Source organism: Petaurus breviceps, unplaced genomic scaffold, assembly GCF_028583685.1.
Source record: "Petaurus breviceps papuanus isolate PSGF00001 unplaced genomic scaffold, PetGlider_PUasm1.0 151, whole genome shotgun sequence".
Classification (NCBI taxonomy): domain Eukaryota; kingdom Metazoa; phylum Chordata; class Mammalia; order Diprotodontia; family Petauridae; genus Petaurus; species Petaurus breviceps.
In genome coordinates this window covers 19,766,786-19,789,438 of record NW_027185712.1, presented here as the reverse complement: position 1 = coordinate 19,789,438, position 22,653 = coordinate 19,766,786, and the positions used below count along the sequence as shown (strand labels likewise).

Sequence of the window (22,653 nt, the reverse complement as noted above, 5' to 3'; positions counted from 1 at the left end):
AAAGCATTTACCAGCATACTCCATGCTTACCCTCCGCTGGATACTGGGGAAATGAAAATGAAAATAAATGAAACAAAAATGAAATAGTTCTTTCCTCTCAAGGAGTTTACATTTTATTAGGGGCAGCATGTACACATAAAAAGTATATACTAATTATCATGATAGCATAGCACATTGGTCTTATTCCTGTTACACGGGGTTACAAACAGCATTATGGGGAAAAGACCAAAACTTTACTTTAAAGTGGATAAGCCAGTCTTCTTGCAAAACAAGAACTTTGTTTTGAGTATTTATACTTTGAGTGCTTATTACAGAAGTGTTGGATGTTGGCGTTGCTGCTTTGAGATTGATTGTGTAGGTTTGGGATGGATGGGTGGAACAAGTGAGCCTTGAAGGATTTGTAAAATGAGTGGAATGGACTAGATAATCTAATCTAATGAACTGATTATCCTTCTGCTTCTAGATTTCCTTTCTTATATTCCTCACCTCTCTTCACAAAAATTAGTAAGAGTTCGGTGGCTGATTTATTTGGCTAGGCACAGAAAGCCAGTATATTATCTTCTTTCCTCAGCCATGACTCCAACTTTGCTTGAATCCCAAAGTCAGAGGACTGGTTTTTTCGTTTGTTTGTTTTGTCTTTGTATACCCAGTCCCTAATCAACCAGCATTTATTTTTATTGTTCAGTCGTTTCAGACACTTGGTGATCCCATTTGGGGTTTTTTGGCAAAGATACTGGAGTGGTTTGTCATTTCCTTCTCACCATCTATTAGGCATCTGATGCGCCAGACACTGTGCTAAACTTTGGGGATACAAAGACAGGCAGAAAAATAATTCTTGCTCTCATGGAGCTCGCGCTCTGATGGGCAAGGCAGCATGCTATTACAGGGAGCAGAGACCCTAATATTGAGGACTTCTTGCGAAAGGTGGGGCTGTTGCTGAGCCTTGAAGCTAGGAATGCACGTGGTGAACCCTTAACTGCTTGTTGAATGAAAGAACAAGCCCTAAAAATGCCAAAATGAAAAGACGGCGGAAGTTACTGTTTAGACAGCGGCTAGGGTCCAGAAGACGACCCTTCTTTATACGAGGGCAGGAACAAAGCTGGTGGTACTATCCACCTGCGTGGAAGAGGACCTGCCTTTCCTCCCCCATCCGTCTAGGCTTTCTCCCTTCCTCCTCCAAGTCCCTGCGCGTCCTCCCACAACGAACTTTCCTCTTTATAAATCAAGTGGGAGGTGCCCGGCCGCAAGGGAAAGCTGGAAAAAACTCGACAGCAGCCACTTGCTGCTGGCAGGTGATGTCATGTGGGACTAGATTGGAGGGAGGGCCGGCACGCGGGAAGGGAGGTGGCGGGGGCTGCCAGCGCCACCCAGCCCCCGCCCCCGCCCATCCCCCCCAAATAAGGAAATGGCCCTCACGTGAGAGCCTGTAGCTAAGGGAGCCCAACTCTTACTCCTGCCCCGGAGGAGGCTGCGGGAACAGCAGCGCGGCGGCGGCGGGAACGGCTCCAGGGACCGAGCTCGGACACATCCCCCTGGTCGCCGGCGCGCACCTCCGAAGCCCGAGCGGACAAGGAAGCGGAGGGGCAGCGTCGCCGGGGGCACGATGCCCACGAACTTCACCGTGGTGCCCGTGGAGGCGCAGGGAGACACCGCGGACGGCTCCGGGGATCCCGGGGCACCGGGGGACGAGCAAGAGCGGCAGCCGCTGTCGTCCCCGGACCCGGAGGTTTCCCCGCAGGTCCAGCCGGCACCTAGCCAGGGGCCCCGAGAATGCAGCTCTGGGAGCCTGGGTGAGTAAGAGAGGAGGGGACGTCCGAGTGGGACGCCTCGCCGAGCACCTCCCTCCACGGCACGGCAGCCCCGCGGCCCCAGCCCGGCAAGAGGTGAACTGATTTCCAAGTTCCTGGCCCGGGATGGGGCGGTGCGGAGGGAGGAGACTGGAGACAGAGTGTGTACCTGAGCCGGGACAAAGACGGAAGAGCCGGCGCTGCCGTGCCCCGGGGCTCGGGTTGTCGTCCCCGAGACTTGGCGGGCTTTGTCGCTGACCGGCTTCCTTTGGGTCATTTGGGGCTTTGTTTCTGGCGGCCCAGGGTGGGAGACGGAGAACTAAAGGGATGGTGGGGGTTGGGACGGGAGAGCCGTACCGTTGTCCTTGGGGACTTGGAATATCAGGCCTGGGTTGAGAGCCCCTGAGATACCGGAGCTGGGGCACAATGAGAAGCCAGGAGGTGCGGGAAGGGGTCCAGAGGAGCAAAAAGAAGTGTCAGGGTGGGAAGCCCCCTCCCCCTTTGTTCAGTGTGGTTGGTGCTTTGGGTATGGGGTTAAGTTACCCTATAAGTGGCGATATGATGGGGAGGGAGGTTGTTGGGCACTTAGCATGGAAAATAGGGTGCAAAGAGTCATTTGCTTCTCAACTAATTTTCCACATCATGCGACCTTGACTGGTATCAGGTGGAAAAAGGAAGGATGGGATTTACTTGCAACTGAGAAAGCATGCCTATATCCCCACTTCCTGCCCTTCCTAGGAAGTATCTTGGCCTTGACTCCTAGCATCTGTGTTTTTGTTTTCTTCCAGTACCACCCTCCCCTCCATTTCAAGTTTTCACCTATCTCTTTTTTGCTACTGGATCTTCTACTTAGACGATTTATGGAGTTTGGGACAGTGATTAACATCACTTGTATGGATATCACAGAATCTTCTGACTGGACCTGGAAGGGACCTTAGAGGCTGTTTTTTACAGATGCGAAAAACTATGCCCAGGAAAGCAAAGAAGTTTATCTAACTGGTAGTAAGAAGGGTGAATTGGCAAGTTTCCTAACAGTTTTCACAGCCCTATGAGATTTGGGATCTGGTGGAAGACAGAGATATAAGGGACCTTAAAGTTGGGCTGGTCCACTACTGAGGACCAGAGAGGTCAAATTATTTGTCCTCTGTCACACAATTTTAAGTGGCAGAGATGGGATATGAAGCCAAGTCACTTGACTCCAAATCCAGTATCCTAACCAATTTTGTTGAGCTTTTCCCCTTTAGATAAAGTCTTGGTTCTTTTTTCTCTCTTGAATCTCTCCATTCCCATGCCACATCCCTTTCTTCCTAAAGCCCTTTCATTTTTCTCCTTGTTAGTTCTAGGCTAGATCCCTTTTCCTTTACCTGCTTCTTAAATGACTTAACTATAGGAAAGAACATTTTCATATACCCAAGAGGATCAAACAGAACCTTCAGAGAAGGATGTGTTTTATAGCTTTAAAAAATGCAGCAAAGTGCAAGAATAAGGGTAGGCAAACAGGACCTGAGATTTTTGAGTAAATGATGGAGTCACTTGGTGGAGGTATTTTTAATTTATCAGAAGATAGGTGATATTTACATAGTTTTTCATCAGCATATGAGCCAAAAGTTAGGAGATTCCATTTCCCTTTGTCTCTGTGTTTCTTCTCGGAATACTTTGACCACTCTGCAAAACACTTAAGTTTTGCTTTTGTTTTCTGCTAAGGAACTTCCATATTTTTGTAAAGACCAGTGTAAGGAGATTCCAGCTGGGGAATCTGAACTTTTTTCCCCCAAGTGTTTCAACTCCCCATATTGTCAGCCAAAGGAGAAAATACTCCATTTAGTCAAAAGGACCTGGGTTCAAATCTAGTTATGCTACCTGTGTAGCATAACTTTGTCAAGTCATTCAACCTCTTGTATAAAATGGATAGAGTGCTCAACTTGTATTATATGTGTAACCGTGGACAAATCACTTGACCTTTCTCTCCATTAGTTTCCTCAGTTGTCAATTGGGAATAAGAATAGCACCTAATTACCAATGTAATTGTGAGGCTAAAATGAGAAATACATGTAAAGCTCCATAGAAAACTGCAAAGCACTATTTAAATATTAGTTTATTATTATTAACTATGAAAAAATACAGTTGAATTAGAAAATCTAAGGTCCCTTTTAATTTTCAGTCAATTAATGATGTCAGTAGTCTATATAGCAAGGTTTTCAGTCACATATTATGTCTTGAGACATTGCCATCATTTGATGTGAAAAATATCATTACAAGGCTTTGTCCTTTGACCTTTTCTATCCTGTATGCTTCTGTCCCTTAGTTATTACTTACTTAGCTTTGGTTATTTGGGGTGGGGGGGCTGATTATCACTCTTTTCTGGATAATTCCCAAATGTATTTTTAGCACAGAGTTGTAGTACTACATTTCCAACTGCCTGTTGGACATGTCTGCTGGTTTATTCTGCCTATAGCTTAAATTCAGTATGTCCAAAATGAACTCAGTTTTCCATCTTTTATCATGCCCTCCCAAATGTTCTACACCTGCTTAGTCATCCAGGATTTAAGCCTGTGGGTCACAGTACCATTTTTTCCTCAAACATATTGGGTGTCTGTCTTGTGATTTTTTTCTCTACTATCTTTCATCCATTGCACCCACTCTGTTCACACTACCACATTCCCCTCTCCCCCCCAACTCAGGCATTCATTAAAATTGTATAGGGAAAAATTAAGAGACTCCCAGTCTCTATTTTCTCTCCTCTTAATCCATCCTTCCTTGCTACCAATATAATCTTCCTGTGGCAAAGATGTGATTACAGTTGCCCGGATATGAAAACCTTCAGTGATTCCCCATCACTGATAGGATAAGATGCAAACTCTTGAGTCTGGAATTTAAGAATCATCATAGTCATATTTGCTATTTTCCATTCTTTCTGTCCTCTCTAGGCTCTGTGCAGTCACACAGGCTATCTCTTACTTAGAATATACTCCCATCCCATTTCCACCTATTGGAAGTCTTGTCTTTCTTCAAAACACTTCCAAGGACATTTCTATTAAGCTTTCCCAGATTCTTCTCCTTCCTCCCACCCCCAGCTGAAAGTGATCTCTGCCTTTACAAATTTCTTAAAGAATGCCTCAAGGGCAAAGAAACCTAATCTCACTTTCTTGTACCTTTTATCAGATTTATTCCTTTTCTCACCTATTACATTAAGTTCTTGACAGCAAAGGAGCATGTTATTCTAATATGATATCCTTCGGTACAAATTAGACAAAATAAATGTTCTTGTGATTTGAATTGCCTTTTGCTATGATAAAAACATTTTAATTTTCTATTTTGGCTATTTAACAACCCTTAGGATCCTACATAATAATGCCTTTGCAGTGTACTTATTGAGAAGAAAAGTGATTCATTTGCTGTCATTATTGTTTGATATTTCTAGAAAATCAGAAAATTTCTTTGATATAAAGTTGGAGAGTTGCCTTGGGGGCTTTCATAAATCATGCATTATACAATTCCGAGTTTGAAGGAGCAGGGGTTTAGAACCTGAACCAGTTAACTGGTTCCATGATTATTATTTTTTTTTTAACATCAGGAAGAGAGACCTGCAGTCACTTAGTATTACTTCCTCAATTTGAAAAGGAGGAAACTGAGGCTCAGAGAAGGGTCACACAGGTAGTAGCCGAGGTTTGAACCTACATATTCTGCCTCCAAATTCAGTGCTTTATTTCCATTTCACCAGTTCATATATTACAATCATCACTGGTGTCTTTAAAATTTTCCATTTTGTATTTAATAATATATTTGTTCCCTGGTTCCAGCCCTTTTTTTTCAGTCCTTAGTCCTTATTAGGAACTTTAAAAGAGTGGGATTTACTCCTGTGAGGAGTTATATACAACTATACAACATCAAGCAAGATTCCTTTGAGCCCTTAGTCTATGAGCCTATGAACAGGTTTTCTTTCCCATGGCTTAGTGTTTTTTTAGGACATTTATTAGCTTAAACAATAATGCTCTGTGCTGCTTGAGCTGAGTAGTTGCAGACCTTGCCCTTGGGAATCCCAAATTCTGGTGAAATATTTGATAACTTTGACTTTATGCAACATATATATATATATATATTTAATTGTGTTGCGGAGGATGGAAAATTACAAGCTACCTTTTTATATAAATGGTATTTTTGTTATTTTTTTAAGTGTTCATTTTTATTATGGACTCAAAATCCTTGTTTGGCCATGGAACAAACTGAGAACATGAACTTTTCTGTTATTCAATCTTAGAATAAGTTGATACTATGTGATGTATTTTGATTTGGTGTAGAGGATAAACAAATTTTAAAGGCAATGAATGATAGTTTGGTGTGAATTGATTGGATGTCCTGAAATGAAGGTCTATGGAGATATATTTTTCTTCCCTGAAAGTCTTGTTATTTCTGTAATTTACATGCTTTGTAGTTAAAGGGGAGTCTGGCTTCTAAGGTACCATTGTTGGGAAGATGGGTAGCAATGGAGAATTTCAGCATTTGTTGATTGGTATTTTGGATGTGCTGTTTTGTATGTTGCTGGTACAGAGACAGAGCTCCAGACCCACTTAGCTTGTTTATTGAATCCTCAGATGCCATTTGGTGCACACCTTGCCAGCATACTCTCAATATTTTGGGTAAATTGTGAGTGGGTTTAGAGTCCCAGGGCCAGTCAGTTCATTGTGAGTAGAGACCAGGTCAGGACTGGGAGTGGGAGAACAGAAAGATCTTTTAACCTACAACTTCCTTGGAGTCTCAGCTTGTTCTAGGAAGACTATAGCACTCTGGAGCATTGAAGGGAAGTAAATTACTCCAGGGATTCCTTAAATTAGGGGCTTTTAACTTTTTTTGTTTTTCATGGACCACATTGGCAGTTTGACATTATGAACCTTCTCAGAAAAGTGTCTTAAAATGCACAAAATTAAGAAAGGAACTAATTATAATGAAGTACACTTATCAAAATATAAAAAAAAAAGTTCACGGATACAAAGTTAAGAACTCCAGCTTTTTTTTTTTTTTATAAGCAATTGGGGTTAAGTAACTTGCTCAAGGTTACACAGCCAGGTGTTTCTGGGTGGGTGCTAAGTATCTGCCCCCAGATTTGATCCCCAAGTCATCCCGACAATGGGGCCGGTGCTCTTACTCGCTGAGCCACCTGGCTGCCCCTAAGCAATTGGGGTTAAGTAACTTGCTCAAGGTTACACAGCCAGGTGTTTCTGGGTGGGTGCTAAGTGTCGGGGCCCGGATTGGATCCCCAGGTTGTCCTGACACTGGAGCCGGTGCTCTTACTCTCAGTGTTACCTGGCCGCCCCAGAACTCCAGCTTTTTTGTTGTTATTGCTTCAGCCACATCCACACTGACCCCATTTAGAGTTTCCTTGGCAAAGATATGAATGGTTTGCTATTTCTTTCTCCAACTCATTTTACAGGTGACTTGCCCAGGGTCACACAGCTAGTAAGGGTCTGAGGCCAGATTTGAACTCAGGAAAATGAGTGTTTCTGACTCCAGGCCTGGCACTCTATCCACTGTATCACCTAACTGCCCAATAACTCTTGCCTTAAAGGTTATCAATGTCACCAAGCTATTCTGGTGAGGGAAAGAGAGCCTTTATAGTCCCCTGGCTTCCCAGAATACTTTGAATGTGTGAGTGGAAGGTGTGAAGGTGAGACTGAGCTTCCTGAAGGGACACAAATGTTCTTGCTGGAGATCCGTGTTCCGTTGAGACTTAACAAAATCATTGACTTGTCCTGGAAGAACATTAGAGTTCATTTAGGCCATTTCCAATAGACTTTTTGTGACCCAGTGTAACCTTCTCAAGGCAGTACAAGTAGGTTTGTTTTTAAGTACTGTACTTTTCTATAAAGTCAGTCTTCCAATTTAATAACCTGAGGATTCTTGCCAGAATTGATGGGGGCACTTTGCCTTCAGCTTGGGGCTATATAGTCTGGTTTCTTTTTTCCTCCTCTTCTCAACCCTTGCCCCTCCCCCCCCCCCCCCCCCCCCCCCCCCCCCCCCCATTTGATAAATCCTTACAGCTAACCTTTCACTTTTTTTTAATGCTTTTTGGAGGGAGGAAGGCAGGGCAATTTGGGGTCAAGTGACTTGCCCAAGGTCACAGGGTTTTAGTAATTGTTAAGTGTCTGAGGTCGGATTTGAACTCAGGTCCTCCTGATTCCAGGGCCTGTGCTTTCTCTATTCACTGTGCCACCTAGCTGCCCCAAGCCTTTTACTTTCTATAAGGACTTGGAGAATATTTACTGTCTTGTTAAGGCAGGTTATCAGTGCAATGGTTCATTCAGAGTGTTCCCAACTTGATACATTTCTGTTTATAAGGATAACCATTATTCTCTTCAGTTGCTAACATTTGTCTCACACTTAGCACATGTTATTCCATTTGATCTACACAACCACCCTTGGAGATACGTAGGTACTATTCTTATCCCCAACAGAAGAGGAGACTGAAGCAAAAAGAGGTTAAGAGAAACTGTTTGAGGCTGGATTTGAACTCAGGTCTTCTGACTCCAGGATTGGCACTCTATCCAGTGCACTACCTAGTTGTCTTCAGGAGCTTCTGTTAAGAGAATTTTTATTCTCAAATAATCTTCAGTTAATTATTTAAAAAAATTTTTTTTAAAGCAGTTGGGGTTAAATAACTTGCTCAAGGTTACACGGCCAGGTGTTTCTGGGTGGGTGCTAAGTATTAGAGCCCGGATTTGATCCCAGGTCATCCCCACTCTGGGGCTGGTGCTCTTACTTGCTGTGCTACCTGGCTGCCCCACTTCAATTAATTATTGTTGTGTTGTTTTTTTACTCCTGTCCGCCTGTTCCATGCCCCTATGTTTGGGATTCTCTTGGCAAAGACAGTGGAGAGGTTTTCCTTCTAGGTCATTTTTTACATATGAGGAAACTGAGGTGAACAGGGTTAAGTGACTTGTTTGTCCAGGATCACACAGCTAGTCTCTGCAGTCAAATTTGAACTCAGGGCTTCCTGACTCCAGACCTGGCATTCTATCCACTGTGCCACCTTGCTGCCCTTCACATGATTTATAATTTTACACACATATAGTCAAATCCTGGACTCTGTCACTCTAGTAGTGATATGGTCTGCTCCATCTAACTGAGTCTGCCACTATTAACTTTCTCCTAAGTTTGCAGTCCCTAGGCTTCTCATTCTCTTGTGGATTTGACTGTGAGTCTTGGAAGGATGGATCAGTGGGAAATGTAAGTACTGGCAGGCTCTACCAAAATGGAAACACTTGGAATCCGGGTATGGCAGTGAACCTAGCCTACCTAGTAGTGTAGTAGGTCTGTCCTAGGACCAGGCTAGAGAAGTGTGGAGGAGAGACTTGTTAGTAGAAGGTACTGAATCTCCCTTTTCTGTCTTCCTTCTCCCTATAAATAGAGAGCTTTATGCCTATATAGATAGGTTATCCAATAGATACATATATATGTATGGATACATATATGTACATAGAATATATTTGTGTTTAAATTCATGGAGACCCTTTACCAACATGGGAAGGGTTTACAATCTCTATGGCATTGTGATCAAGAGGTTACTAATAAATTGTTTGAAGGTTTGCAAGGTGCTTTACTTAATATTATCTCATTAGATCCTCACAGTGACCCTGAGAAGCAGCTTCTGTTATCCCCAGTTTACAGTAGAGGAAACTGAAGTTGAAGGAGGTCAAGTCTTGCTTAAGGTTGTATAGCAACCTGGCTATCTGACTCTTTAACGCCCAGCTTTGTTCGTTGTATCACCCTGACTCTCCTGGAACACAGAGTGTGTCTTTTGTTTTTATCTTTAGTGAAATTTAAAATTTTAATGTTATTGGGGATTGGGACTGAACCTGTTCATTGGTGTAAGGAATTTCTGGGATGGGAAGCCCCTTCTCCCAATTTAGATTGTCAAGAGGTGTCAAACTCCAGGCCCACAAAACTCCAGAGAGCTGATTGAACCAAATTAAAATGTAATTGGGAAATATTTAACAAAATAAATCTTTATTTTTGTTTTCTAAGTCAGTCTTCAGCCTGCAGGGATCCCTTTTTATTTGACCTGGAGCACTGAGAAGTTAAATATTTTATTTTTCCAGGGTCACACAGTGATATGCCAGATGTGGGACTTGAACCCAGATGAGGTCCACTTTCTGGCCACTGTTATGCCACCTTTCACTATTTTTATTAATTACGCAAATGTTCTATTTCTGGATAATTAAAGGTGTTAATACTACATTGTCAGGAGATGCTCAGTGCTCAGCTCTGTTTTTTTTTTCCTCCATTAATCGAATACAAGATTACTGGCACTCTGGAGCACACATTCTACCCTTTGCTCTCTCCATAACAAACCTATCTATAGTTCATGTTTTTTAGAGACTGTTTTGAATGATACCTTCCTTCCCTGCAAGGCTGTGCAGACTTCAGTGTGGCTGGTTGCAGGACTGACTCCTCTGTCAGGGACAGAGGAGTCTCCTAGAAGGATCGAAGGTTAGGGAGAATTACAGGAATTGATTAAAAATTCAGAAGTTCAGCCATAGTTGCTTGTGACTGTTGTGCATCTGGGAGAATTTTCCATGATGTGGTTCTGCCCTTTCTGTTCTGCCCATAGGAAGAGAGCAGGGCTACTGCTATAAGCCCTGTTAGAATTATTTTGAATCTCCAGACTTATTGTAGACAAAAATTGGTTTAACCTAAAACTTCGTTAGTTCTTTTCTGCCCCCCCTCCCAGGCCCCTTTACCCTTACCTTTCTACTGTCTGCCTGGAAATTTTCACAAGAGTATTAGCTTTCCTTAGCTTCAGAATCTCAAGCCTCTTTCGTTCTGCTTCTGTGTCGTTCGTTTCCCCCTTTATCTTCCACCGAAGTAATTTTCAAGTGCCCTTTTTGTGTTAGAACCTCTTTTTATAACATTGCAAGATTTCCATGCGTTTTTATAAAGAGTTATCCCCTGTAAACTGAAGACACTTGGAATGTGATTTTGTCGTTGTTTGGTCTCTACCAGCAATTTCATTGGTAAAGGTTAACTCTTGGTGAAGGGATTTGTGCAGATGAGCAACTATTTGAAATTTTATTAAAGTCTTTGAGAGTTGTTGCCTGGGGTACTGACAAATGAATTGCCCAGGGCCTCACAGCTAGTATGTGGTAGGTGGGACTTTTTAACCCAGGTTTTTTGACTCAAAAGGCCAACTCTATTAATATCAGGATTCCTTTAAGGTCAAATAATGACCTCTCCAAAAGTCGAATGAACCTCTATTTAGCCTCAGGTGGACATCCTGTCACTTGGAAGCAAACTACTTATGCTGCAGAGACAGGGTATTTTAAAAAAAGATTTAAAGATTAAAAAAAAATTTGCTGACGTTCTTTTTTTTCCCCTTTCTGCCTTCCCCAAAAAACTGGGAGGAAAAAGAAATACAGAGTCCTTGTATTAAAGAAGCACAGTCAAGCAAACCGTTCATGCATTGGTAACATCCAAAAAGAAACTTAGCATTCTTTGTTCATTCATCATCTGTCAAGAGGTCTGTAATTTTCTCCCTCATCAGTCCATTGTGATCTTAGTTGATCATTTAGCACATCAGAGTTCTTTTAAGTCTTTTAAAAGTGTTCATTTTTATAATATTGATACAAAAGCATAAATTGAATTGGTTCTGCTTACTTCATTCTTTAGTACATTCCAGTATGTCTCTTTGAAATAAATCATGTTTTCCCTCATTTCTTATTGCACAATAGTCTTCCATTAAATTGATATACCACAATTTATTCAACTATTCCTCAGTTTCATGGGCATTTCTATTTTTTTTGCTACCGTAAGAACTGTTACAAAAATTTTTGTATATAAAAGACCTTTTCCTCTATCTTTGAGTATAGGCAGAGAGTGGTACAACTGTTAAAGAGTGTGACTCTTTAGTAATTTCTTGTGCATAATTGCAGATTGGTTTCCAGAATGCTTGTACCCATTCACAGCACCACCAGGAATACATCAATGTGCTTGCTTGGCGACTTCTTATAAGGATGTCCTCCTCTCACTTTCCTGTAAACTAGATGCAGATTCTTCCATTGTTTAATCTGCTTACCCTTGAATTGGCAGTGGATGGAAAATCTAGAGTTGAAGGGGACCTTGAAGATGATCTAGTCCCCTCATTTTACAGATCAGAAAATTGAAACTGAGAAAGCTTAAAAGACTTCTCAGAAGTTATAGACAGGTGATTTCAAAGTGTGTGTGTGTATGTATGTGTGTGTGTGTGTGTATATTTTCTGACTACACTATAGTACTGTCACTTAATTTGGCTATTGGCTGAAGGGTAGAATGAATGGAGGAGAAAAATGTTCCTTCTGAATTTTAGCATTCCTTTTGTGCTTGTGTGTGGTTGATGAATTACAGATATTTTGGGTGAGCAGATCTAGTCTTGTGTTTATCACACTCAATGCACTCCCTGTCCTCAAGAAACTTATTGTCTGGTAGGACTTATGGCCATTGAGTTCCTTGAAAGAGACTAATTAGAGGCTTAGTCCTTTAGCTATTTTTATTACCTGCAAAAAGGGTCTAGGTTGAGTATTTCTGTTGCACACTATTGAAAGTAAAATAGGGTAATTACTGATTTCTCACCAATGCTGCTGGTTTTTTAACCTTAGACTCCCTGAAATGCTGGAGAGGTTACTAAATGGAAAACCAGTTGTGGCTTGAATACTTTAAAAAAAAAAACATGCCAAAACACTGTGTCTTCACTTGAACACTTCACACATTCTTGGCCCCCAGACCTTGTGAGCTCAGCTGGTTAAAGCCACCTAATGACCAAAATCTTAGTGTTCATAACTTGTTTCTTGCTGTTGCCCCATGAGTGCTCAGAACAGATCTTGCCTTTACCATCATTCTAACTTTTACAGAATGAGCTTTATAAAAAATGTTTTGGTTATTTGGTGAGATTTGTGGCTGAGTTAAAGTGTATGATGAAATTAGTTTTTAATAATGTATATTTTAGAAAATTTTCACTTCCATATAGTACTATAAGGTTTGTAAAGCCCTTACTTGCCCATAAGTAGGTAGTGTGAGTATTATTGATTTCCATTTTATAGATGAGGATAGTTAAGCTTTGAGATGATGAAACATACTCATGGTCACACAGGTAAATGTCTGAGGTAGCATTAAACCCTTGCCTCCTAACCTTTAAATCTCTCTCTCTTCTCTCTCTCTTTTTCTCATTCTCTCTCCCTCCTCCTTTCTTCTTCCTCAAAAGTCAATTTACTGAACAGTGGCAAGGAAATGTTCAACTAGGTTACAGAGTTGATTGATAACATTGATTTTAGCCTCCACTGCTCATTTCTTCATCTCACATGTCCATTTAGTTGCCAAATCTTGCTTTCTTCTTTTCACCTCTCACCCCTCTTCTGCTGTAACACACTACTCCACCAGTTTAATTCAGGCATTCATCACCTTTACACTAGATTATTTAAGTGGCCTCTTAATTGATCTTTCTGTGCTCAAGTATCCCCTGTACCAGTCTGTTTCCTATACCAAATAGCACTCTTTCCATTGCATATAGATGACATTAATTCATTCATAATGTCCTGGATTCCAGTGCTTATTAAATCTCCAGTAATTTCTAATCTTTCTGTTCTTTTCTTAGAAATTTTAGCTTTCTATTCATTCTCCTTGATTGTTTTGTAAAAACAAGGCTTTTGTTTTTTCACTTGCCATTTCTATATATATGTCCCCCACCTACCCAGTGAGTCCCTCCTAATAACAAAGAAAAATATTTAAGTAAAACCAGCCAAAAGAGTTGCCAAAACTGATGGCACGTGCAACAAGTGTTATTTGTATGGCCAAATGTAGTCATTATCTTTTTTTTTTGTTTACTTCTGTTATCGGTTTGTACAAATCTTGTTTTTCTCTGAATTCTTTATGGTGTAGTAATTTTACATTATATTCTTATTCCACATTTTGTTTAACCATTCTTTGTTTTTCTTCTAGTTTTTTGACTATCCCCCTCTCCCCAAAAGTTGTTATAAATATATGGGTCCTTTCTCCATCCTTGACTTACTTGGGATATATGCTCAGTAGTGACATAGTTTGTATCTCTTCTCAAATAACTCCAAATTGTTTTCCTAGAATGTTTCTATAATTCCCAGCTCCACCAGCAGTTTTAGTTTGCCTATCTTGCCACAACCCATCCAATATTGATTATTTTCTTAGTTTTATTCTAGACCAATTTAATTGTGAGGTAGAATCTCAGGATTATTTTAATATGCATTTCTCTCATTATTGATCTGAAGAACATTTTCGTTTGTTGATAGTTTACATTTTTTCTTTTGAAAACTGTTCATTGATTGTTTTATTTTTGTTTTTTTTTTTTGTAAGGGAATTGGGATTAAGTGACTTGCACGGGGTTATACAGCTAGTAAGTGTCAGGTGTCCGAGGCCAGATTTGAACTCAGATCCTAACTCCATCCATTGTACCCCTTTACTGCCCCTAATTTATAGATTTGGATGTGGACTCATTTTATTTTTTATAGAAGCATACAAATACTTCACTACAGTCTAGCTTGATATTTGCCTTCCGCAAAGTAAAGTCAACAAGTCTTTATTAAATTCTTACTGTGTGTTAAGAGATGAGAATACAAAGAAAGGCAAACACACAAACTAGCCTAAGGGCAAATGCTGTGCTAACGTACTGCTCTTGAAAGGGAGATGTATTCAGAGATAAGTTATAATACCCATCCTAAGGGAGCTTAAAATCTAATGGGAAAGTCGACGTGTAAAAATTAGCTTAAGTTAGAATATGGTATGTTTCTAATTGGAGAAGGAAATGGCAAACCACTCTGGTATTTTTGTCAAGAAAACTTGATAGAAAAAACCCCAACAAATCCATATGAGGTCAGGAATAGTTGGACATAACTGACATAACTGAACAAAGACTAAAACATTTCTTGTGCTCACAACTCTCAATCCAAAGTGTAGGAAGCCAGTTTACTTCAATTTGCTTGTTGAGATAACCTTCTGTTAGGTACATGATCTAAGAAGAACATAGAAAATGTTTTAATTATTTATAGATTTCTTTTTAAATTGCAAGATTTTAGATTTAGGCCTGGAAAGGATAACAGTCATTTTTATTTTACAGGTTAAAAGTCACTCAGTTAATAAGTTAGCTGAACTGGATTTTGAACCCAGATAACCTGTGTCTCAGCTGTCAAAACTTTTCAAACTCTAAATTCTCTCTCTCAAAAATGTCAAAGTAATTATGAATGTGGCTCACAATTAATTGGTGGTTGAATAAATATTGGAAGACTTCTTCTACATCAAAACACTTATGAGTCACTGCTTTTATTTCTTACTCCAATAATTCACTGGTTCATTAGCTCGGAGAAGCGAAGTCAAGTCAAGAGGTACGTTTTAAAAGTGTATCCTATGTTCCAGGTACTGTGCTAAGACCTGAAACAACTTGTTAACTCATACAACAAATTCATGGCAGAATATGGATTGAAACCCTCTTCTCCCAATGCATAGCCTAGAGTTTTTTCTGGAAGAACCTTGTGATAGTAGCCTCTGGGCTTCTTTAATGAACATATTATAGATATTAAGTTTATGACTTGGAATATCCCATTGAGGATTTCAAATGAATACTTAGTAAGTTGTTTTATTTAGGGTATTTTAACTCTTAATTCTTGGCCTTAGAATTGGGGAGAGGGGAGTCCATAGATATTTTAGAAAAATTAGCCAAACCCTTTTAAAGGGAGGAATTGTTATTTTCTGTTCCTTGATTATAGATAGTACTTTTCCAGCCTCCAGTTTTTAAAAAGAGAGAGGATGTTCTTTGGCAGCTGACCCCCTAAAAAGTTATTATCATATGTATTATTCTTTTACATCTTAACCTAATAATACAGTTTGAATGAGAAGAAATAGGATTAATTTAAATAATCTTTATTTAACTATATCTTCTGAGTATTCAAAATCAGGGAATTGATATATATATATATATATCTCAATAACTATCAATAATCATTTGAAAAAGTGTGTTCAGAATCAGTAATAATCAGAAATTTGGACTTAGGAAGATGAGTCTTCCTGATTCCACGCCAGACACTATTTACTGTGCCCCCACTGTACCACCTTGGAGACATGGAGGAGACTTGTATTATAAAGAACTCTATACACAATGAGAATAATGTAAATAATCAATTCAGAGAAGTTTTAAAGGGTCAGTAAGAAAGTTTGTGTTTCTTTCCATTAATAGATAATATAACTGTTTGGGAATTTGTTTTCTCATGTGACTTGTTTGGCAAATATCTTTGTAGAATTTACTAATAATTTTTGAAAGCCAACTTTCCAAGAAGAAGATGAGGAAGATGTCACTGGGTGATCTTTAACAAGCATGTGGGAGGGTCTCTGTGGACTACAGAGGAGGAGTCAGCAATGATATAGCATTTAAAACAATGAGATCTTAGGTGGCAATAATAGAAACTTACTAGAACGAGGGAAATTTTTTTTCCTCTACTGCCCTTTGTTCTGTTCAGACCAATTCTACAGCGCTCTGTTCATTTCTGGGCTCCCTATCTTATTAAAAAAAAAAAAAGTTACCACACATGTTGAGAGAAGGCAAGTACATTGGTAAAGGTACCCAGAACCAGGGCCGTGTGAGGGTAGTTCACTCAGCCAAACCTGAAATATTCAGTCTGGAGAAGATAAGCCACCGGAGGATATGGGAGTTGAAAAGTTTTTGATGGACCACCTGTCTTGCTTAGGAGAAGGATTAGACTTATTTTACTTGGCCCCAATGGGCACAACTAGGAGCAACGGTGAAAGTTTTTTTCCCAATTTTTGTCAGTTATTTTTTATGCATTTATTTATTGATTTTTTTCTTCCTATCTTTCTGTCCCCTCCTCCAGGGGAACAAGGAAATAAAAGCAAAGTCTATTTTAGAAAAAGCATATATAAGTTAAACAATGTTGGGCTAATTTTGCATATTTAGATAACATTCTGTATCATGGGTCTTCTGGTGGTGTCCTGGTTAACCATTGCAATTGATCAGAATTCTTAAGTCTTTGAAAGTTAGTTCTTTTTGATAATGCTAATATTATAGTATAAATGTTCTAATTCTGCTCACTTCATTCTTCCATCACTCCATGTAAGTCTTCCTAGGTTTCTAGAAACCATCATTTCCATTAGCACAATAGTATACTGTTACATCCACATTCAGTAATTTGTACAGTCATTCCCCAAATAGTGGACATTCATTTGGTTTCCTTTTTTTTGTTACCATATTAAGAACTGTCAGAAATACTTTTGCATGTATATAATTTTTTCCTTTGATCTTGGGCCATCATTGGGTCAAAGGATATGCAGTTTAGTAACTGCATAGAGTTCTAAGTTGCTTTCAGAATGTCTGTTATCAGTCACTGCTTTACCAGCAGTGCATCAGGTGTGCTCAGTGGCCATTCCAGCATTTTTTTCCATTTTTGTCAGCAGTGCCAATCTGATGGGTATGAGAGAGAGCTTCAGAGTGGCTTTAATTTTGTTGTTCAGCCGTTGAGTTGTGGCCACCTCTGTGTGACCCCCATGGACTTATCTATGAGGTTTTCTTTGCAAAGATACTGGAGTGGTTTGCCATTTCCTTCTCCAGCATGTCCCCATTTTACAGATGAGGAATTGTGGGAAATAGGTGTTGTGACTTGTTCAGGATCATACAGCTAGTAAGTGTCTGAGGCTGGATTTGAACTCATATCTTTCTTACTCCACATCCACTATCCACTGCTCCGCTTAGCTACCCTTTACATTTCTTTAATTATTAGTGATTTGGAGCATTTTTTTATTACTTCTGATAACTGGAATTTTTTCCCTTGAGAGCTACCTGTTTATATCCTTTGACCATTTATTGAGGAATGGCTCTTATTCTTAGAAATTTTAATCATTCCCTTACAGATGGGTTCCCAAAGTGGGTGATACCACCCTCTGGGGGGTGCAGAGATGATCCAGGGGGGTGTTAGTAGTTTGAAATCATGCACATTTAAAAAAAATTATTAGAGGGTTAAAGAAAGTAGATTTCCAGGGGGAGGGGGAGGGGAAAGCACTGAGTAAATTTTTTTTTTTTTTTAAAAGAGGGTATAGGCCAAAGAATTTTGGAAACCTCCCCCTCCCCCTTAAAATATCTTGGGAAGGAGAACTTTATCAAAGAAACTTGATGCAAAACTTCAGCTAATTTTTTCTTCTCTTCATTGACTCTAATGCAAACACTTTTAAATTTTATGAACTCAGAATTGTCCATTTTGTCTTTTGTGACTCTCTTTAAAACCTTTATGGTTAAGAATCTTTCCTCTATCCATCGATCTAAAAGGCAGTTTCTTCCTTGTCTGTTTATGATGTGATATCATCATACTTCCATTTGGAGCTTATTGACATAGGGTGTGAAGTATTCATCCAAACCCAGTTTCCTCCAGACTGCTTCTCAGTTTTTCCCGAAGAGGAAGACATTACCCAGTGGTGTGTTTGTAGTAATGGATTACTAGGCTTCTATATTAATTTACTTCTTTATCTGTATACCACTTGTGGCTCCAAGAAGCTATAGCATACTCAGTTTCCACACCCTGGGCTAAGCCAGGTTGAGGATAACTGACAGGCCTCAAACCCCTAGGTGAGTCAGGGTGATGTCTGCCCCAAGCATGTGAAAATTTCCTTCCCCTGCTGGAATGAGTAGATGAGAACAATTTGCTCCAACAGCCAAAAGGCTGCTGAATGAAGCAGGTGATGTGGAGTGCTTGGAGTTTGGTCAGGCATCGAAAATACCAATGTCATCTACTGTGTCCTGGGCCATTACCAGTCATCCTGATTTCTATCCTGGTACTAGATACTTCCTGACACTGCAGTGACTTCAGTGACTTTGGAAGAGGGAGTGAGAATGATGACTTTGTGCAACTCTGCCTCACTTAAATCCAATTCACACACAAATCAATACATCACCTTGTGGTGTCACTGTGGTCCTCTTGGCAAATGAAGGCCAAGCAACAACAATATGTGTTTACCTAATCTGTTGTTGGTAATTAACCTTTCAGTTTTTAAGCCAGTACCAAATCTTTTTATGATTACTGCTTTGTAGTATAATTTGAGATCTGCTATTGCTAGTTCTCTTAACCTTTCTACTTTTTTCCATTATTTCCCTTGAGATTTGATTCTTGAACTCAGATAAATTTTGCTACTATTTTTTCCAGATCTGTAAAGTAAGCATTTAGTAGTTTAGTATGGCACTGAATAAGTTAATTAGATAGTATTGTTATTTTTATTATAAAAAATATAATGGCCTATCCATGAACAATAAATTTTTAAAAAATTACTTAGGTTTGTCCATTTTGTAAACAGCCTTTTGTAGTTGTATTTATATAGTTTTTTTGTGTGTAGTCCATGCAGCAAAGTCATTAGTTTCTAGTTTTTCAATTACTCTGAAAAGAGCTGTTATAAATATTTTTTTTGGTCTTTTATTAATTTGTTTACTTTTAGTTTACAAGATTCATTACCACAATTCCTTGAGTTTCAAATTTTCTCTCCCTCCCCCTTCCCCTCCATGGCAGCATACAATCAAGTATAGTATCTGCAAATACTTTCCCATTAGACATTAGTCAGGTTATAAAGAAGGATTGTAACAGATGGAATGAAGAATAGGAAAGAGGAAACAAAACCAAACAAGAAAATGAAAAAGGGCAGGTAGTTTGCTTCAATCTCAGTTCTTTCTCTGGATGTAAACATCTCTCTCCATCATGAGTCTTTTGGGTTTGACTTATGTCTCTGGATTGCTGAGAAGAGTCCAGTCTATCAAAGTTGGTCATCACACATATGTTGTGTCTGTAATTGTGTACAGATTCCTCTTGGCTCTACTCTTCTCACTCAGCATCAGTTCGTATAAGCCTCTCCAGGTAAATATGAAGACCGTCTGCTCCTCGTTTCTTATAGCACAATAGTATTCCATAACATGCATATACCACAACTTGTTCAGCCATTCCCCGATTGATGGGCATCCCCTCAATTTCCAGTTCTTTGCTACCACAAAAAGAGCTGCTATAAATATTTTTGTGCATATGGGTCTTTTTCCCACTTCTATGATCACTTTGGGATACAACCCTAGAAATGGTGCTGGGTCAAAGGGTATGAAATTATTTATGTTATAAATATTTTCATAGGTAAAGGTCCTTTTCTTTGATGTCCTTAGAGTATAGGATAGGTTTCCTTTTTTATTGACATTTTACTGTATTATGGGAAGACAGTTATTCTGGCTTAAATTGGCTCTCTGGTTATAATTAAGATCTATAGGGATCAGAGAACCCTTGTGTTGGTCTTCAGCACAAACTCAAGTGCGACCTTGGCAAGTGGTGACCTTGTCAAAATTTAGTTTACTCCAGCTGAAAGTGATAAACTTTCAGATAAACTGTCTTTTCCCTATCTCAGAACAGCTAGAGTAAGGACAAATAACATGTTGTACACCGAGACCTTCGGAGTTCCTTGGAGGAAAGTTGTGGTTTAAAATTCCAGGTTCAGTGTTAAACACTTCTGTGCCCTCCTACCCAGAATGGTAGCCCTCTATAGAAATAAGTGGTGCTGGTGGTGGTGATGATAACATTAGGAGGACTTTGCTACATGGGGTCTTTACACAGTTCTAATTTGTCAAAAACAGCTAAATTCTTAGAGTTACAATAAATTTATATTGCATTATGTTATACCTACTTATATTATAAATATTTTGAATTAGTTTAATTCTTATTAATTTATATATTCCTATGAATATTCATAAATATGGATTTATGATAAATATTATATTCTATTGAATTTATAAATTTTATAAATTAGTTTGTATCCATAGCCCTAAGTTTAAAGCTAAATATATTTAGAATAAAAGACATCTGTAGATTACATTTGATTTCTTAATTTTCTTCAATATCTGCTTTCTTTCGTAAGTCATTTTTTTGTTAATAGTAAAGGTCTGCAACCTTTATTAATCAGGAATTAGGATGGCTAGTTTAATGAGTTCATTGAATTGAAGCCTCCCACTCAAAGCCATTCAGGAAATATTAAATAATTATCATGGGAGCTTTTGGTTATCTGCATCAGAGTATGTCTATTTAAATAGATAGATATAGATATAGGAGTAAATTATAATTTGGCTGGTGCCTGAAAAGGTTGGGTCCATAACCGTAGCCCAGTGGAGAGTCTTAATAGTTTGATATATGGGGAGTATGGCTACAACCAACTCTGGAATCTTAAGGATGACAGGGAGTTTATTGCTTTTGTGATAGGTATCATTATATCTCTGAGAGCTGCCTAATAATTTCTGTTTTATACTGGATTAGTATTATATGAAAGGGAGCAAATGGAAAAGAAATAGTTAATTTTTTTTAAAGAAAAGTAGGAAACTCCCACAGCTTTGTGCAGTGAGGAGATCTGGTTCACATAGATAAAGTGGAAAAATAAAAGCATAAGCATTCTACATAATGTGAAGTATTGGTGATTGGTCTTTTCATCTGTGTCTTATGGCCTGTGCCCTGATAGTAATTGAACAGTGGTCTGATGTAATTGGTGAGCATTTTACTACAGGTAGAATATGGTGTGAATGAAAATAAGATTAAAGAGGGTGGGAAGAACTTGTACCAGTGTTTTTATTAATGGTGATCATGCCCAATAATGGTTACTTTTTTCATCACTTAGTTTGGAAACTTAGACCAATACAGCTCCAGTTGTATTGAGCAGCCATTTCCAAAAAGGTCTTGTTGTAATGGAGATTATGAATATTTTAACTGACCTTCTGGCCTAGTACGGAGCTCTTTTTTTGAAAAATTTTTATGGGGATGTGTCTTGTTTTAACAACTACTTACTATGACTTTTAATGTATTTCATGACTAGAAATTGGTGATTTTACTAACAATTTTTAGTGTCCTTAAGATTTCACTCTAATTACTACTTTAAGATTTTGGTTGGATTTTATTTTGTTTGGTATGCCATCTAAAATATTTTATTACATGATTCACATTGAATATTTGGAATATGTTAGGAGAAAATTATTATAATTATTTAGAGTTGTAGAAAGGTTGCTTTCTTTGCTGTTTTATTTACTTTTTATCAAGAATCTTTTAAAAAGCAAATACTTTATATATCAGACATGTTGAATAGTTTTTTTTTAATTTGTAAGGATTTAGTTTTATGTGCACATAAGTAAACACAAGGAGGGAGATATCTTTTCATTTTGCTATCCATTTATTCCCCAAAGGAGTATGTTTATGGTAGTTGAGGCTTAATTCTTTCTAAAATTTTTTTATAGTGTAGAGATCTTTTGCTCTATCCCATTGTTCTATTTTTGATGTAGCTTTTTAGGGTGAATGAATGAACTATGCAACTTCTATCTCTGGGACCAATTCAGAATATTTTCAAATATTACAAATATTCAGATGTGCAAATGCTTTTCAGGTTTGCTGAGTCCTTTGGGCTCAGTAATTAGTACACTCAGAAATGGGTAGAATGCATCCTAGATGTTGGTTGTTTTCCTGTTAATTTGTTCAGATTCAGTTTAGAAGTAGCAGCTTAAAGTTTCTTTGTTTTTAAACAAATATTGCTGCTTTTTGGGTTTTGTCACTTCTGAATAGTTCCTTCCCCAAAAGGGCCTTATAAAGCCTTATAAGGCTTTCTTTTGCTGGTTTTCCAAGATTCTCACACTCTTTTTAAAGGAGGAAACTCAGAATACTGTTTGGCAGTTGCTAGGGAATGGCTTTCAATGTGACATCTGTCAGTGAAAAAGGAAGCAGGCCACTATTGTTCCCACTGACCCCCTTCTCTTTAATAAGGAATCTCTACTAAGGCTCAGGCTGGTTCATGCACTAGGAGAAGCTCAATGGTCTTTAGATCTATG

At 38.9% G+C, this 22,653-nt stretch overlaps 1 protein-coding gene across 2 annotated transcripts in view; it reads left to right on the top strand.

The window, feature by feature from the left end:
• SLC12A7 (solute carrier family 12 member 7) overlaps positions 1 to 22,653 on the top strand; it is a 301,892-nt gene that overhangs the window by 160,215 nt on the left and 119,024 nt on the right. The window contains exon 1 of one of the 2 annotated variants that reach the window (XM_069076364.1): positions 1,395 to 1,790. The exons of the other annotated variant lie outside the window; for it this stretch is intronic. Within the exon in view, the coding sequence (XP_068932465.1) occupies positions 1,604 to 1,790 (187 nt within the window). The 5' untranslated portion in view covers positions 1,395 to 1,603. Of the gene's footprint in view, positions 1 to 1,394; positions 1,791 to 22,653 lie in introns of those variants that run through there. 2 annotated transcript variants of the gene reach the window in all.